At 42.3% G+C, this 18830-nt stretch overlaps 1 protein-coding gene across 5 annotated transcripts in view; it reads right to left on the bottom strand.

Moving 5' to 3' along the window:
• NF2 (NF2, moesin-ezrin-radixin like (MERLIN) tumor suppressor) overlaps window positions 1-18830 on the bottom strand; it is a 76317-nt gene that overhangs the window by 41302 nt on the left and 16185 nt on the right. For all 5 annotated transcript variants that reach the window (XM_019493670.2, XM_006265829.4, XM_014593609.3 and 2 more), the window contains exons 2-7: window positions 11331-11456; window positions 9964-10086; window positions 7305-7388; window positions 1775-1843; window positions 1138-1220; window positions 149-224 (exon numbers count right to left, since the gene is read on the bottom strand). In XM_019493670.2, the coding sequence (XP_019349215.1) occupies window positions 149-224; window positions 1138-1220; window positions 1775-1843; window positions 7305-7388; window positions 9964-10086; window positions 11331-11456 (561 nt within the window). The remainder of the gene's footprint in view (window positions 1-148; window positions 225-1137; window positions 1221-1774; window positions 1844-7304; window positions 7389-9963; window positions 10087-11330; window positions 11457-18830) is intronic.

Genomic DNA, 18830 nt, shown 5'->3' with positions numbered 1-18830 from the left:
TGGCTACAGAAAAGTAACTAGCACAGCGCACAAAAATTCCAGCCAGCAATCTCAAAGTCAGTTTGAAGGTGAGCCTATAATGGAAGAACCACCCCTTTACATGGGAGACATGTGAAACTAAAGAAACTCCACCCTGTCCCAGACTCACCTTTATTGCAAAGTAGTTCACTCCATACATCTCCAAGTCCTGAGCTATCTTCAAATATTCCATTTCAGCTTCATCTCTTGTCAGATAAAAAAGGATCAAAGATACAGATGTTGAGGAAGAATGGAGGAGGAGGTGGTGCCTTCTCTTAGCCTCATATTACACAATGCACCGGAGCATGGTCTGGCTCCACTGCACAGGTCAAGTCTGTCTTTACCAGCAGGATCAATGAAGATCCACAGCAAATCCCACTCTGCAGCCTGCCTGCATCCTAATGCCTGCACAGTAACACAATGCTTCAAGCTTTGCCTCGTATCCATTCCAGGTCCTTCAACATTAATGGAAATATACTCAATTTTTGCAGTCCTATATTCAGATGCATCTTCCTTTGTGCTCAGTCTGAAGGAGAAGAAGATTACTACCCTAGGCAGCAATTCACCAGATTAATCTGAAGTATTAAGGAATTGCTAGATTCCTAAGATTTCCCAAGCAAGGATTCCTATTGCTTTCTCCTACTCAATAAACATATCTTGCATCTCAATGGCTATCCAGAAGAAATGCTTCCAGGTCTCTTCACCAGCTGGTCTCACCATAGTAACATTCCAATGTCTCCATCTGGAATTCCATCAGTGTGAAACAACTGGGCAGCAGGGGTACTATAAAGGCAGAAGGCTCTTACCCCACAAGGGCGTTGCTCTATTTTAAACCTCACCTGTGTAGCTAAAAAGATTCAGCCACCCCAATATGATTGCAATTTTGGAACTGACTTCTATTCCAATAGGTGTGAATAATGCTGTAGGTTCACTGTTCCCACTCAGACAGCATAACTATGGTAACTTGGGTCACCTATCTAGACTCTGCTAGAAGGTCTTTGTTAGCAAAACTCATGAATAGCTTGTGAAGGCTCAAGGAGACTATATTTCACTCTGCATGGCCTGATGCTGGGCTAGGGAGTTTACATCAATCCACAGGTCATGCCAGCAGATGCTCACCTTGCTCTGCCTCGATGCTCTGCATACCATGCTGTTATTCTTTCCTCCCACATCTCTGGAGTCATCTGGTAAAGGTTTATTACCTGAGGGGGGGAAAAAAAAAAAAGCAGAGAAATTTTGGTTCATATTGCCACACTTCTGGCACTCTCACTACCCAGAACCGGATATACTGAGCTTTAAAATTCAAAAATTGACCCTTCTTCCCCTTTCACATACATCATCCCAATCCTCATGTCTGATCTCCAATTCAGATGCCTTTCCTTCTGCCTCATGAATAAGCTATGCTCAGCCCTCTGCTCTTTTAATTAACCAGCATTCAGCTAACCTTCCTAAGCATATCTCAAACCGCTACAAAATGCCTGCAGAATGCAGCTGTAAGATCCAGTGAGCAGAAAACATTTGCTATGTTTTCATGAAAAAAATTCTAGATTCAAATTAAACTGCCCCCATTCAATTAACCCTTTTGTATCATTTCCCTTGATAAAGCAACTCTCATAAAGGCAAAGTGGTCTACCTTTGTGAATTTTGCAGACAAAATTATGTCTACCTTCTGCACAAAGGTTATTTTATATAACATGCCATTAAGTCCCAGAAACTCAACTGTGAACATGGTCTTCTACTTGATTGAGCAGCTTACCCGTTTTGGAAGCAGCTCCTCTTGTGCCAAGAAGCCCCGCTTATGAACACTGGGATCATAATCTCCATACTAAAAAAAACCCCACAGATATCACATGATGAGAAAGATGGTGTCAATACAAGCTACACAGTACAAAGAAATCCCTTCTGAATCACTTGAGACAGCTGCCACCTACCCACACCTCTTCAAATAACTATGTAAAAGTAGAGAATAAAGGATGGCCAGTAAGGTTTAGTACCACAATTTTATAATTTTAGTGTTGTTTAACCCTGAGCACCTGGCTCTGGAGACCTACTTATTTGTTTTTATGCATGCAATAAGTAGGGTGCAGATGTAGTAGAACCAGCTTCCCTCCATCTACCACTCCCATTAACAGTACCCCTTCTAACAGAAAGATGGAAGCTTTCCCTTTGCAGACGTTCAATTAAAGCTTCCAACAAGATGGGGTGGGGAGAGCAACTGCATTGATCAATTGTGTCTACCCATTAAGAACTGACCAGCACCAGCAACTTTTCTGATGCAGCTGGATGACAGTACCCTACCAGTCTGTACTCAACATTAAAAACGTATTAATTAGGACACCAAGAACATTTTAAAATAGATTTGGATCCCATCCTCATAGACAGGAGTTTGTTCCACTGCCAGAAGTTCTCTTGCTCAATTGGTCGCAAAATACCATTCTGATTTGATATGCGTACCCAATAATTATCAATGTTCATGGAGACTATATATCTTCCAAGCTTCCCATAAAATGAATGGACAAAATGATTGCTTTAGAAATAAAAGCATTTAATAAAGATTCAAATGCTGGGTGCCCCTGCAGTGCATGTGAAAATTAAGATCTTTCCCACATAATACCCTGGTACATATAATGACCAAGTCATAGTGCCTGAAACAAACAAGCTACTGAAAGAGGAGATGATGATTTATATGCACAATTTACTTTGATTTTCATTCATCTCTCAGTTCAGGACTCCCAACACGGCAGTGGCCAAGTATAAAAACAGGACACTCTAACTCAGTCATTAATGTCCATCTTCTCTCTGCAATCCCCAACAAACTGAGCTTGAAAAGAACGAACAGTGGCAATTTTTACAAGACAGATAAATAATGAAACGGAGTTAAGCACAGGAAGTCAGGTGACATTGCAAATCAGTCTCTCTTTAATGCCAGAGCTGCGATGACATGTACTAACACCAGAGTTCCGCATCAACAATCCATACATACATCCTCTCAACAGCAACATCTCGAACAAGACAAGTGGGGATTAAAGTGGAAATATTGATTTGGAGCCAACACAGATGCAAAGGAAGCAGGCAACAATCAACAACTGACTCAGACTTAAATTAGTGCAAACAGAAATGCCATAGGTTGGATCCTGGGAGGTGCTGGCCAGCTCACCACTCAGTTGTAGCTGCAGATGCTTCTTAAAAAACAACCTGCATGAGTAGATCTACTGAACCCACATAAAAATGGAAATCAGCAATAAAAATGCAGGAGCTGGGAAAAGAAACGGCTCCAATAACCTTGGACAGACTGAAAATAAATTATTTCTGGATGAAAAAAAAGCAATAAATAGGATTAATACGATTATTCTGGGTTGTGATCTACCATGGAGATCCAAGACTAAGTATGGATTATGTGCTTTTAGCATGGTCAAGAACACCGTCACATCCCAAAGGAATGTTTGGACAAAGAGAAAGGCTGGGAGTGAACATTAATTATTCAAAAGTGAAAAATCAACGAACAGCCTAAGTATTGCAAGCTATGCTAGTTCAAGTGACTGGATAAACATATTTAAAAATAAAAACTTTCAATTAAATTATAACTCAAAAACTGTCATGGAAATTTGGTTCTTGTTAATTGAGCTCAATGATTAATATTTGTGTTTATACTTCAAGACTGCTTTTATATCACTCAGACATCTGGCTTATGCTATACTGTATTAATTCATACACATTGATATTTTAAATATAATGCAACATGTTGCTTTATCTTGGGGAAAAAGATAAACCAACAAGGGAAAAAAAAGTCACATCTAGGATCCCAGCACCTGCAAAGACCTGAGGTACTGAATAGGCTCTGAATCAAAACTATTCACATTTAAGATAGTAAAACCAAGCTACTGGATTTTATAGTAAAATATACGTCAAAGAGATATATACTTTAGTAGATTTGAGTAAATTCTGTACTTCTATTATTAAGCAATTAAAACCAAAAACTGATCCAACATTTGAAATTGGGGCAGATGTTCTGAATGCAACATTGTAGGTAAAAAAAAAGATAAAGAAAAAAAGATGTAATTCTTGTATAATATATTCTTTAATGGTCAGTCTGTACTTACAAGTAGGTGCATAAAAAGCAATACAAAGGAATACACCTGTCAATCAGCTTGTTAAATCAACTGTCACTGTGTTTGTATGCATCACTACAGTGATTACTTTACAGTTAGGACGGCCAGGCTCTGGAATGGGCTCCCAAGTGAGGTTGTACTCTCTCCTACCTTGGGGGTCTTCAAGAGAAGGCTGGACAGATATTTGGCTGGGGTGATATGACCCCAGCACCCGTTCCTGCCCAGGACAGGGGGGTTGAACCTGATGATCTGTTTAGGTCCCTTCTGACCCTAAGCACTATGATACTATTACACTTCTAACAACAAACACAGTTAATCATTAGAGAAAAACACCCTTGGGTGACCTCCCCTGGATAAACAGGAAGATGGTGGCTTCTAGTGGCAAGATGGAAGCCAGCTGTTGGGATTTCTCTCTCTTCTTATCCAACTCTGATCAGAATATACCTCTCCAGAATCAGCCCTGCTTCCTTCAGCTGAGGATAGGTCAAGTGCAATTCTGAGCCTCTGCTTAGCCAGTAGGGGCAGAATGAGTTCTGGTGGTAGGAAGAAAGCCCCTAGGAAAGCAGGCAGACAGATGATGGAGATGCAAGCAGGATGCAAAAAAATTCAAGGGGGTAATTTTTCCTACCCACTTTGACCTGCTTGGGGAAAAAATCACAAGTAATGGGTTAGTAAACCATGCTTCTCCCTACAAGAAGCTAAGCATGAAGAAAGTTGATAGCCTGTGACTGAGTATGCAGCCAGCAGATGAACTGCACGAGTCGCTGGGGCGGGAGAAAAGGAACACTGGCAGCACAGTAGTATCTTGCCTACCTGCAGGCTGTTACCAAATGTGTGAAGGGTAGCTTCAGTGGCCATGAATTACCATTGCACAGTATTTACTCAGTTTATTAATTTTGATGACTGAATAAGTTGCTCTGTGTATATTCTCCTTACCACGTGAACAGAGAGAAAATGAAATAAATGTTTGCTCATACACTCAAACATAAGGATGCTGAGCAAATGCTCACTGCATCACTCCTTTGCAAACAGACATTTTCTCTGGCTGATAAGTGCTCTAAATAAAAGGATAACGTTCTGTTAGAAATAGCCACAATATTTTAGCTGTCAAAAACACCCTGACACTTTTAGTAAGTCCCACCATTCGTCAATAAGAGCTTGTTTCAAATGTTGCTCTACCACATAGAGGTAATAAAACCAACACTGTTTTTTGCCTGAATAAAGGGTTATGAGAAAGAGAGCCAGACAGGTAAAGACGACAGAAGGATGAGACCATCACCTCTAAAAGGGTAAACAACCTCCGTTCCAGGACTGCAAAGCAAAAGAACTACCATGAGCTAACAAAACCCCAGTGCTGCTCTGTATGCAAGCAGATCACAAATGCTGATCAGTAACAGTATTCTACAAGTTCCTGGAGACAGCAAGCCAAGGACATAGGCAGACACTGCACAGCTCCAATGGCTAAAACTTTTAGATAAAAGGCACATAAAAGCTGTAGCTATGACTGCAGCCTGGCAGTTGCAACAAAGAATGTGGCTGATCTAACATTTATGACATATTCCCTTCCCTTCTAGTTAGTTTCACATAGATCTTGGGCACAAGTATTATTAGCTCAGGTTTGGGATGAAGACACAGAATTTGACCCATGGTTGCTGACACCAAGGTAAGTCACATGTGGCAAAAGCACTCACAATCAAATGCTTAAGACAATGGGAGAAAGGAGAGAAAACACTTCACTGAAACTATGTACTTCTCCCCAGTCAGATTACAGTAATACTGACTAGGGGTGCACCAGCAAAGATTTTTTGGGCTGATACTGAAGGCTGATTATTAATGAGCTATATTGGCCAATTCCAATCCTATTGCCAATATGCAGCCTGGCAGCTTGGAGAGCAGCATCCAGCTGGGAAGTCTGCTGGAGGGAAGGGACAGATTGAGGCCCCCATGGTAAGGGAGGGAGTAGGGCAGGGGCAAGGGCAGAGTCTGGCTGGGCAGCACGAGCAGCTCATCCAGGGGGCATAGTGGGATGCACCCCCAGGGGAACCATGGGGGGGTATGTGCCCCCCAGATCTGTGTATGGGGAGAGGGCAGGCTGGAGCAGCACTGGGCTCTTTCCAGCAGAGGGTTGTGCTGGGGCTGTGCTTGGGGTGGCTGCAGCTGCATTGGGGGGGGGGGGGGGTTTGGAAGTACTATGGAGAATTCTGGGGTGGCTGTAGTCACCCCCCCCCCCCCACCATAGCCCCGTTCCCAGTGCCACTACTGCTCATCCAGAGTGCAGCCCCCAGTGGCATCCCACCCTCGTCCCATGCAGATCTGAGGAGCACACGCTGCCCCCCCACCATGCCTCCACTGGAGGTATGCACAGTGGAAGGAGCCACCACCCCCCTCACCCTGTCCCCTGGATGAGTCACTTGCAGCTCAGTTTTGAGCCCTGCCCTGCCCCACTCCCTCTCTCACCATGGGAGTCTTGATCTGCTCCCTGCCCCATGCCCCTTCCCTCCCCTCCAACAGATTTATGAGCTGGATGCTGCTCTCCACGCTGCCAGACTGGCCACATGCATGCTGTGGCTGCATGCATGCACATGGCATTTATCGGCAACATTAGCAGCCACAACAGCCAAAAAAAGCCGAGTCCCGATAACGTCAATTTTCCTTTTATTGGTGCCGATACAATATGGACCCATATAGAGGTGCACCTCTAATACTAACATAATTAGACTGTAGCTCTGAAGCTAAAATAGTAACACCAGAAAGACATCAGGTCTTCTATAACATCAGTAGAAGGATTACTTAATTCCAAGGTAACCTGGCTTTGCTGTGTCCAGTCAGATAACAGAAACAGGTGAAGAAGAGCAAGAGCAGTGATAGGCTTGAAAGTGCTCCTGACAAAAAGAGAGGTGAGGCATAGAGACTTATCATCAATCACAACACCAGTTAGAATGGGCACTGAAAGAGTACAGACATGGGAGTACAGGATCTATCCTATGGACTGAAGGCAACAATACTGGAGCAGTTTCTGTCATTCACTTAAGTCTACAAGCACCTAAAGCACTACTATGTCCCCTGCAAACTAAAGTATCCCTACACAGCTGGCACCTCAAGAGGCATGAGGAAAAAACTAAGTCCCTGTGACACCAGTGACCTGACCAAAAATTCCCATCATTCCTCTGTGCCTACCTTGGCTTGGACAGCATAGGAGGCCAGAAGAACAGATGCCTCAGGTGGACAGTAGATCTTCTCATCTAAAATCTGCTTCTTTACCTAAACAAAGCAAAAAGAAGATGACATAATGCTGAGTTAGTGGAGCTGTGCAAGGGGTGACTGTCACAGCAGATGGCTCTAGTCTGTTTCAACTAGAGCTGCCAACAAACCAACTAACCAATTTTCCTGACACAAGGCACAGTTCTGACCAATGCAGACTGGTGTTCTGGAGACAAACGACTCAGGTGCTCATAGGCCAATTGTTTCAGAAGGATTCAAAACTTACTTTGCATATGTAAAACACTGTACCCCAACATTAGACACAAGATTTCTCTGCATCTTCAAAAGGAGGAAAAACCCTGTTACAGCCCAAGTTAAGATATAAAATTCATCTCTCTCACTTTTTCTCTCTTGCTTTCCACCCTCTCGTCGACACATACCATAACATTATGTGGTTGTACAGAAACTATAGCTGAACTTCATTACACGCATTACATACAGGACAAATTGTACTGACTCTGCACCCAATCAGGTCAGATAATAAATACACTCAAATCCCACTGACCACAATGAAAGCTACAAGTAACCTCCAGAGAAAATGTTTTAATGGCACGTACAACACTTGCATACATTTCCAAGAGGGACAAAAGTTACAGGCCCTGAGAACTATTACTTCCTGACTTATATGCATTTAAAAATTAAACTTGCCATATTTGACTTTTTATTTTAAATGCCTGATTTTCTGAATATAACAAATGCATTTCATTTCCATGTGAGGTTTAAATTGACTGTCACAAAGGTACAGTAACATCACTTTGCACTTGCAGTATGTTTTGCATCTTCAAAATGCTTTACTATTCCATCACTAAGGATACTTTCCTGAATTAATATAAGCTGGTAAATAAGCTGGACTAATGCACAACCCTGTCTGAAGTAAACAGTTAGAGCACCATCTTCCCAATGTGTTATTAAAAATCCCAGTGGAAAGTCCCACATTGTACTTACACAATGAAGTTTTCAACTACTCTAACTTTGTTATTTCTAAACCAGACAGCTTCAAACATGTCAAAGGCAATTTTTCTCATCAAGGACTAAGCCCATGACAAGCTTGACATTTAAAAATAACCAATGAGGCATATTTTTACAAAATAGGCCTAAAAATTAACAATACTTTGTCCTGATGCAATACCTTTATGCTGGGAAATAGAGTAAATTATGAATATTTAACTAAGCCTCAGAACAACCCGATGAAGGAGTTTTCAACCTATTTTACAGAACAAAAAACTGCAAAGAGAGAGTAAAGATTACATTTGCAAAAGTGTTCCCTGACCTGTCTTGCCTTAATTCTGGGGTAAAAGATCAAAATATTTGACTACCTATTAATTTGAGACACCAGCAGATCCAACATGAAGGCTCCTGAAGCTCAGAAATCCATAATCAGAACCCAGAAATCCTACTGTATCCATGTGATAACCTGACACTTTCCTAGTTATTTTCCACCACCCCCCACGCACAAGTTCTCTTAAGGGCTGATAATCAGGAATGCTGCAGCACAAGAGGTAGCTATTTCAAAAAGTCAAACTTGCCTGAAAAATAGGACTTTTGATTAAAGTACCTCCATTATCAGAAGTATAGTGCTGTTCCTGCCTTCCCACAGTAGTATTGTATACTTTCTCTAGAAAGTAATAAAGCTGAAGAATCTATTAACATCATATATAGGCAAATGTACATAGATGGTAATCTACAGTTGGGTTAACTGTGACAACAGTTAGGACTTGTCTATGATGACCTGCCACTAGAACTTCTAGCAGCAGACAGTAACCACTATTGCCCAGCTGCATATCCACATCTGCATACACATGCCTTGAGTGTACCATGCTGTAGCAGCAACCAGAAGCACCAGCTACTGAAGGAACTTGGGCAGTTAGACAGCACAAAAATATCTACCTTAGACATTCATAGCAGAAGGAATTTAACTCCAGCAGAAAGGAGGGCTTTGCCACCAGGCAAAAGCTTTTGGGAGTGCTCTTGGCACAAGTGGAGTTCTCTTGGCAAAATGCTGCAGCGCAGAATAGGCCTTAGCAGTCAGCAGGGTAGAGAACGCCTGGCTTCTGACCCAGCTGTGCTTTGGGGATCTTCATCTGTTCCAATTATTCGGAGACTATGTGGTGATGAAATTAGTTTAGCAGTATACCCTGAACACAGCAAGTGCTGGACATGTTCTGCTTTTCTTTAGGAAAAGGTTCTTGTCATATGTAACAAAAACAGAGTACATGCACACACAGAGTCTGTACCTTCTGATCAAATGATTCACCCTTTATGCAGCTGTGTGGAGTCCAGTCTTTCAGGGCCGGGTTCATAAAGGTGTCCATTTCTCACAGATGCAGCCCTTTGGAGCTGACCTATTAATACTGCTAGTCACATGTTAACTCCAAGGAAAAGATGCCATGATTTCACAGACTATGTTGAACAGTGCTTCATTTACATAAATGTTTTTATTTTCACATCATCCTGACTATTGAAATTACTGGGTTTAGAACTGAGCTGCCAGATCTAGGTGCAGTCAAACATACTGAAAATTTTCTGGTTCACCACCATTGTTTTCTTCCCAAGGGCTGACCAATGAGGTACCTACCTGCAGAAAGAACAAGTGTTGTGTGATCTCCTGAACCAGCTCCTCCTCAGCATTCTCAGGGTAAAATTTGGCTAGGAAGTGAAAAGTGACTGGCTCTTCTGTCGGAACATCATGATCAAGGACCTGTAGAATTATGCACTGTTTGGTTACTTAGTCAAGCCCCAAGCCACAATCTCTTAAAGCGAAGACTTGGATACTGTAAATTTCTACCTCCCCTCACTCCTCTCCTATTCCCCTCTATGGTGTGAACAACTCTAGAAAGACCAGGAGGTACTGCCCCATAAGTCTGTGAGAAGTTTGCTACTTTCAGATATTTAAGGAAACAAAGAAAAGGCAGAAAGACATGCATCACAGTAGCAGGGTGGTATTTATTTCCCTGATGCAGAGGGTTATAATTTTTTTTCTCCAATGTATTGACCTCCTTGAAAACTCTTAAGTTACTCTTCAAAATTTGCAGTTTCCAGCTGCATTGACAACTAGCAAAATTAGAGGGCCACTTCCTCTCCCCAAACATTACAATTGCTCCTCACTACCTAATTTTGGTCTGCAGAACACTGGATTGAATCCTTGGTTTGGAAAAAGCAGCACAACCATATCTAGCTTCAATAATGCTCAAGACAAAAAAAAAAAAAAAAAAAAACAAACCCAAAGGAGAAGAAATATTCAAATCCCCCAGGCGAGACTATACAAACTTAGTTGTTATTGTGGGTTTTCTACTGTTTTTTTCCTTTTAGAATAAGACATCCATCATCACTTCTCTGAGGAGAACATTTGAGAGCCTAAAGGTCCACTGTTGGGATATGTTCCTTTCCTTAATTTCTCTGCTTTATACGCTTACTATTTTCTTAGCTTCTTAGCTTTTTACAAATTCTCTACCACTAGAAAACAGGTAGCAGAAAGAAGGTATAGGTAACCTTCCCTTTTCCACTATCTGCCCAGTATGACCAAAATAATTTAAACAAACTGCAGTCTCTAGTGTCTGTCCTTTATACGCCCATGGAAAGCTTTTTAAAAAGACTATTAGATCAAATTTATATAACAATCAAGGAGAGCCATGGACCCCCGAGATGAAACCATTCAAGCACCACTTTAATAGGGTAGAAGGGATCTTGCATGCATAGTCCAAGGCCGTGCATGGTTCAGGGATAATGTAAAAAGCCTTCCAGCACAAGAAGTGTTGGTGAGAACAGGTATATTGTATTTAGGTTTTTTTGGCTGCTGTCTCTATACATCAAGCCAAACAGATTTCTGCTCTCATTGCCCTCTCAGACTTCTTACTAATGCACTTTCATGCATACACAACATGGAGGAAGTATATCTTTTCTCCCCAAAACATGTAACCCTTCAGTGGAAAACTATTTTCCAACCTTCTTGTCCATTTTGAGCCATGCCACAGTATCCTTGATTGTGTACTGAAGTCCAAAGAACCAGGTTTCCCGGAGTCCTAGCGTCCTGCATACTAAGTCAAACAAATCCTTCCCTTTCCACTTCACCTGCAACAGAAAAAGCAAACAGCAAATTGCATTTAAAAACATCCGAGTTCCCCTCCCCTTCTCCATTGATCCAAATCAAATTTACTTTCTCCTGAACATGTATTTGCACTGCCCTCCCCCCACTCCCTCCCACCCCAACATATACGCACTATCACTGGGAATGTGGAAAGGGTGGTAATGTAACAAGGTAAGAGATCTCATTCTACTTTAAATCCTCCAAAATCATGCCACCTGCAGATTACCAACTCCACTCTGGTAGAATGAAATGTGGTTCTCCTCTCAAAAGTGACAGTAAAGTATGACATCTTGGGGTCTGATTTTGACACATCAATTCAAAATTAAGGAGATATTGTCTTTTTTGTCTGCCAACACACTAAGCCTCATCCTAGGATCTGAAACATGCTCTGGATTCTTTTTGACTCATGCATCACTATGAATAGTCACAATTCGAGCAGGCAAATCCTACTCTGCATTGCCCTTTGACAGCCCCAAGTGTCTTCTAATCTTGTCTCAGTTATTGCCACACTTCACTCAAAGACCTAGAACAGATTTCACAGGTGACACACTGCAGATATGGGTGGTACAGCTGGGACTTTTTAAAAATTCTGATAGGTAAAATCTAGCTCATTTGCCCAGAGACTGTGGCAATATAGGGTTAACAGGAATAACAAGCAACAAAATCCATTTTTGTTATTAGAGCCAGCAGCTCTGAACCTGAACTCACAAGGGGAGATGGGGTAAGTAACAAAAGGCCAATTTTATAAAGAACAGAACTACAATTTACACTGGAAACATTTGTTAACAAAAGTAACCTCTGGAATTGATAAAAATGCTCCAACCCAAAACCCACGTCCTTCATACAACTCCCCAGCTGCTTCAGTCTTGTTGTCAGAGTCTTATTTTTACAAATTGAAGGTGGTGGGAACAGGAAGGTAAAGAGGGATATAAAACAGGAAATTCTAATATGCCAAAGCCACTTTGGTCTTCCATCTGCACAAAACGAAAGACTACTGAATAGGGACATATGGCCATTATTCTGAAGCCCTAAGGCAAAAGGATATCAGCACATCTTCTTGTCACTGTTCCTCAATCTTGGTACCACCTGGACAGCATCAATATTAATGCCACACATGGCACAGACTGTTCTTCATGGACACCAGCTCTGCTGCTGCTGTCATACACTGCCACCTTGTGGGCAAAGCAATCAAGGAATAGTCCAGGCCCATTACTCAGCTGGTGTTCTGCATCAGACACAACGGCTTTCTTCTCTCTTCTTAACGCAGGCACAAACACTACTGAAATGTCCCAAAGAACAGGAGACAGGCACTCAGATGCACACAACTCCTGAGTGACCTGGAAGAGCTACTTTGTGATTCACATAAGATACAATCAAGACCTTGAAGTTGAAAGACACCAGAAAGAACTGGTTTTCCAGTGCTGCCATCATAAAACCTTACATTCAAACACCTTCCCTCTTCTTGAAGTGGGATACAACTTGATACATTAGGACACAGATCCAGGCTACCATCATTTTTAGCAAGGGGTTAATTTCCTAACTAGGACTAAACTGCTTTCTGTAAAGTAACATCAGCTTTTTTTAAGGCAAACTTTAAGCCTATTGTTTTAAAGGACAAATGAGTGTGTGCGCACAAACATTTATCCATCATCCAAAGAGACAGGGAAGAAAGCATTTCAAATGGAGGCTACCGCACACTGTCAATGGGAGGCTTTCATCCACAGATGCAGATTCATACTCTGTGGAATCAATGTTTTGAAACTCCAGCTGTGCTTTAAACTACAAACTACACTGAGGCCTTCCCAGCTGGAGTTTAAACCAGTCGGCCGACTACAAATGATTTGCAGTTATATAATTACGTTCAGAAACCCATTTTAAAATCCTCATTTCTGAGTACTGCATTAACTAAGGCAAGTAAAGAAATTCAAAGACTCTCTCCTCCCCAGGAACACGCTTATGCTCAGTTTAAAATATTGATAGTCTGTATTTAAGCATGTTCCCCCTACAATTGTGATTTGACCCCTGCATATTAACATGCCTTTTGAATGACTATTTATGCTGTTACATTTATGCCTTAACACACACAAAGACACAGTTATGGTTGCTGTGACAATCATACATCTGAAAATTCTTACTGCAGTGTTAAAATTCTCAGCCATACCATCATATTGATGTGATCCCCCAATGGTTAATTACCTTAATTAAAATGAAAATTAGATTGCAGTTTATTTCAATACATTCAGATTTCATTCCACGCTTTCAAACTGCCAAAATGCTCTGCACCTTACCAGCAGCTTCTGACCAATGACCTCAAGATGCTTTACAAATATTCATGAATCAAGCTGCATATCATCTCCACTTGACAGGCAAGTATTATTAACCCCCCCATGTGAAGGTTAAAAAAAATATAGGAGGCAAACAGAAGTACTTCTTGCCACCCACCCACCTCCATCCCCCATCCTGCAATGATAAGAAACTTTGACGCAATGATCGTTACAAGCACCCGAAAAAAAAAAAATCTCAGCCATACATTAGAATAGTTGCCATAAAGCTATAACAAACATTAATCCCCAAATAAAAACAACAATAGGGGAGTGACCTTAATCTAAACACAGACCCACAATGATTCTGCTACTGTCTAGGCAGAAAGGAGCCAGGTACAACACACTCCTTCAATGTCCCTTTTGAGCCAGAGGCTTGTGAATGAATGGTCTTGCATTTGTGGCTTTGTACTACCCCATTAACTTTATCTTAACGTGGTTGTTAGATATATTTGCAAGTCTTGGAGGAATACGTGGATGAACTACTTTATAAACAGGACTAAGTGCTGCAAGGCTGTTATTTTGCGGAGCTGGAATTTATGATCTTTACTAAATGCAGAGTGCTTGTAATTTATCAACACAGAGTGTTTTAAGCAAACAGAACTAAGCACTTGAAACTCCAAAGCCAGTTGCTGAAACAGGGGACTTCCAGCATGCGTCTTGGCACAATCATTTTCTCCAGTGGCGATGTCAGATTTGGGATCTATTAATAGGGTTTATGTTATTTAATCACCAGGGATCCTGGTTTTCTGTTTAAAAATTGTAAATTCTCCAATTAAAAAATCTGTCGCCTGTGCTGCCCCCTGCCATGTGGCCTGTGCCCCCCCCCAATCCTGCCAATGTGTCACCTATGCCTCCTGCCCCCAGCCCCACAGGCTTACTTGAAGGGAGCTGTGGGAGCTGCTCTCCACCACTGCCTGACTACCATGTGCCTATGTGCACACGCACATGGTGCCCCCTGCATCCCACCTTTTCCCCACCCCAAGCAGCCCCTCACAGGCTGGAACTCTGCCAGTCTGCAAGGGGAAACCTGTGGTTTCCTGTGTTTTCCTCTGTTAAAGGAGAAAGTTATTTTTCCACAGAAAACAGAACACCCTGCACCAAGAGCCATTTGCAACCAGCAAGCAAATGAACCATCAGTAAGATAATTTGTTCTGCTATGATAGCCCTCCTCCAAGGGTCAAGACTGCTTCTTAGGCCAATACAGTCTGCAGAATAGTAGTAAACACAAACAAGAAGGTTAGCTGAGCTTGCATAATTAGCATGGGGTAAAAAGCAAGGAAGGCAAACATTAGTGAAAATATACACCAAGATACAAGGGGGTGCAACTGCTGTGTAAGGGGCAAGGAAGGATCAACTCTGACTATAAATGCTGTGCTGTTCCACCTTTTTTGCTTACATGATGCCAATCAAACTTACTCGAGTCACAAAGAAATGTGCTGCCATCACCCCCCCACAGCCAAATTTCAAGCCCTGCAGCACGGGGAGTCAAGGCTGGGACAACGAGGCCCAATCTGGTACGTGCAGGACTGGGGTCAGGACAGTGAGGATGCAGACAGTTTTAGTCTTAAGTGTGCTGCATTTGTGTTTCCAGACCCCACTGATGAAGTGAGCTTTGAAGAGACAGGAAGCTGTTATAATGCTGGAATATGGAAGGAGACAAGTGTCAAGAGCAACAGAGCTGGCAAAACAAAACAGAAGAGAGAGGAGAGATAAAGATAAGGTAGGAATCATTGGCAAAACTCAGCACTGGTGTATGGTAGGTAGGGTGAGAGCTGTGAGAAATAAACCTAGCTGAATATTAACTGCCCTGTTTCCTAAACATGGAGAATAAATCAAATGAATTGTGTTGTAAAAAAAGGAAGGTCATATGTACAAAGCTGGGCATTGGCTAATGAGATGGACTCCCAAAGCAGCTCACTGATTCACAGGAGGCAAATCTAAGCCTGTGAAGTATATTCACCCATCATGGTGAATTTCAAAAACATGGTGGAATTTTTCCTTGATGTACTATGTATAGTTTTGATTTAAAAACCACTGATAGCAACCCAAAAATAAGATATTAAATATTCTTCAGTATTTCACAATAAAGAGCTATCAAATACTTAATTGGCACTTACCAAGCCACAAGAAGGGGCTGTAAGTTATTTTTATTTACTAATGTTATACGACAACATGATAATGAGTTTTTAATTAAAATCTATTTCTGTTAACCACTACAGAGGCTGAAAACTTGCCATAGTACATCAACCCAGATGGTGCAGTCAAGCATGTTTCTCAGTGTCTGCCTGAGATTGAGACAAGCTAGGATATGGAAGAAGGTGAGCTATGGAAGCTCAATCCAGATAAGGAGTGAAAAGAGCAGGCTGGGGAGAAAAGTACCCAGAAGGGATGCCAATAAAGACAACAGACACTATGCCTGATTTTGCTCACTGTTTAAACACACTTGATTTTGCAGTGTGAAAGTCAGAGCAGAGATCAAGTGGCAGCAAATGGAAATAGCTCTTTCTTTCCATCTGAATCTGGCCCAGACCTTGAGTATCAGTTGGTGACTTCCCTTGCTCCTGCAATCTGTGTCTTGGTCACCCTGACAGGACCGCAATGTGTTCTACATGGATCTAAATCAAGGTTGCCCAACTGGTGGGCTATGGGGGGACACGTGGCCCCCAAGGAGTTAGCTGGCAGCCCCCAGGCTCCTACTCAGCTGTTGCTGTACCCCCACTGCTCCAGCTGCAGCAGCAAATGGAGTCTCCAGGCTCCCCCTCCTTCTTCCAGCTTCTATTTCCTGCCCTTACCTCATGGGCTGGGCACAACATCCCAGCACAGCCTGCAATGCCAGGGAAGCCTGCAGCCAAGGGTGGAGGATGAGGTACCTGCATGAAGTAGCAGGGAGTATCTGTGTGGCAAGAGGCCCAGGACTCATGCTGCCAAGACCTCCACACTATGTGGTCCCCCAGCTGCTTAGAGAAGCTGCAGAGCCCTCATCTACCCTTAAATCCATCTGGAGACCAAAATTAGTATAGCATGCAGCTGCCTCCATGTTATATTAAAGTACTGCATTGGCAACGTTACCATGCTGCTGCAGTACCCGTAACAACTGCCTGCTGGTTTTTAAGAGTAGTTTAAAGCATAGGGAATAATCTTCTACTGACACCAATATGCTACCGTAGCGTTTCTCAACCAGTAACTCGCAACTCAGCAGGGGGAAGAGCAAAGAGAGTTGAGCCGAGGCACTGATTATTGTAATTCTAAGAGAATAAGGAGGGGAAAAAAGAATTTCAGAAATAACTTCAGATGGCCAAAACTCCCTTACAAGGTCAAGTTTCCTCCACCACTCTCTCAAAACAACATGCAATGAATAATTAAGACTCCCCTTACCGGTAAATGTGAGGGTCAGGAAAGTTTCTTCCTGGGAATACAGGTTGCCAAACTCAAGTGGTAGAGAAATTTTGTACTACTGTCTTGACTTCAGTAGTTATTCCTGACGTACTTAGATAGGAGTCAGTAACACAATTTTGCCTATAAAGGCCTTAATTGACTGAGGCATGCTTATCTGAAAGAACTTGTACCTTAGTACTGCAGTCAATCAAAGCGCTCAGAGCAGAGCTATCTCACAATTTAACACCAAAAAGGGACCTCAGAAGACCATATTGCCCAGCCTCCTGAACCAAGACAGGATTAAGTTCATCTAGATCACAGGTGCTTAACCTCCAGTTTGTGGGACTTCCATGGGGAGCCCTGTGGGACAGATATGATCTGGAAGTTTGGTGGGAGAGGGGGCAACCATTAATACAGCCCTCCCCACCGCACCCCCCAAATTCCCAAGCCCTGGGCTACTGGTCTGGGCCAGGCTGGGGACTGGCCATCTCCTTCCTCACACAAGGCCAGACTACATCTCCCAACCTACCACAGGGCCAGGTCACCCCCTTACTGGGAGCTAGCCCACTACTACCTGCCCCAGATTGAAGGAGAAATTAATATGAATCTCTCTTTTTTTTTTTTTTTTCCAATTAACAGGGACTGGGAATCCAACAGGCTTCCTAAAACTGTCACAGCTTACAGGGAATTAGAAGAGTGTGGCATATAAAGGACAATTTTGAATGCACATTTAGAAAGGAAAAGGTAGAGATGGGGTGTACAGAATCCAAGAGGACATTCCAGGGGAAAAGGCAATGCCAAAGGAGATGCAGAAAAGCTACATTCATAGTACATTTCATGCAACTCATACAAACATAAAAAGGGGAGACAAAGCTGCATTATGACAGGACAAAAAGCATCTGTGAATCCCCTTGTCCACCCCACACTCCTCAAATTCAGAGTAAATATTGCTTTCCTTCAGAGTACTCCCCCCTCAACCTATCACAAAACCAAAATGAGAACAGGAGCCACCATTCTCCATTTCCTGTATTAAAAAATCAGCAGTAACCAAAAAGCATGCAATTTCAATACACTCTTAGAGCTGCAGAGCACGAGAGAATCAAACACCAATCTGCCAGTTGGCATCTCAAGGACTTCATTGAAATTCACTTTGTAGTTAGGGAAGAATTATTTTTTCTCTCTTTCCTTTAAGAATATTTGCTTCTACTGTCAACAACAGGTTCTTCCCTAACGAGTCATCTGTTGGCTGTTTGCTGAAGCTCCACCGCATTAAGAGAGGCCATTGTTGCTACCAGTATTGGTACATCCCTGAAGGACTGTTGATAGACAACATTTACCAATGTCACCTCTTTTAGACACCAAGCACCAGACTTTGCCCTAATTTATACCACTAGCCCCGCTCTTAGGCAACCCCAGGGACACAAGTTTGGCCCTAGAAATTGCCTTAAACAGAACCTTTGTTTTCTACAGTTTGGAGATGACAGGTCTAGGTGGCTTAGCTAAGCAAAAATATTGGATCCCAATTCCTGAAAAGGCAGATGCTAATCCTTTACTGCACACTGCAAGAGTTGGTCCTGTCATCTTAAAAGTGAACTGCAAAGCTTTACAACCAATAAGAGAAATAATTTAAGCTCCCAAACCAGTAACAGGATGCCAGTT

The sequence above is a fragment of the Alligator mississippiensis genome, chromosome 10 (assembly GCF_030867095.1).
Source record: "Alligator mississippiensis isolate rAllMis1 chromosome 10, rAllMis1, whole genome shotgun sequence".
NCBI lineage: Eukaryota > Metazoa > Chordata > Crocodylia > Alligatoridae > Alligator > Alligator mississippiensis.
This window is presented reverse-complemented; position numbering and strand designations above follow the sequence as displayed.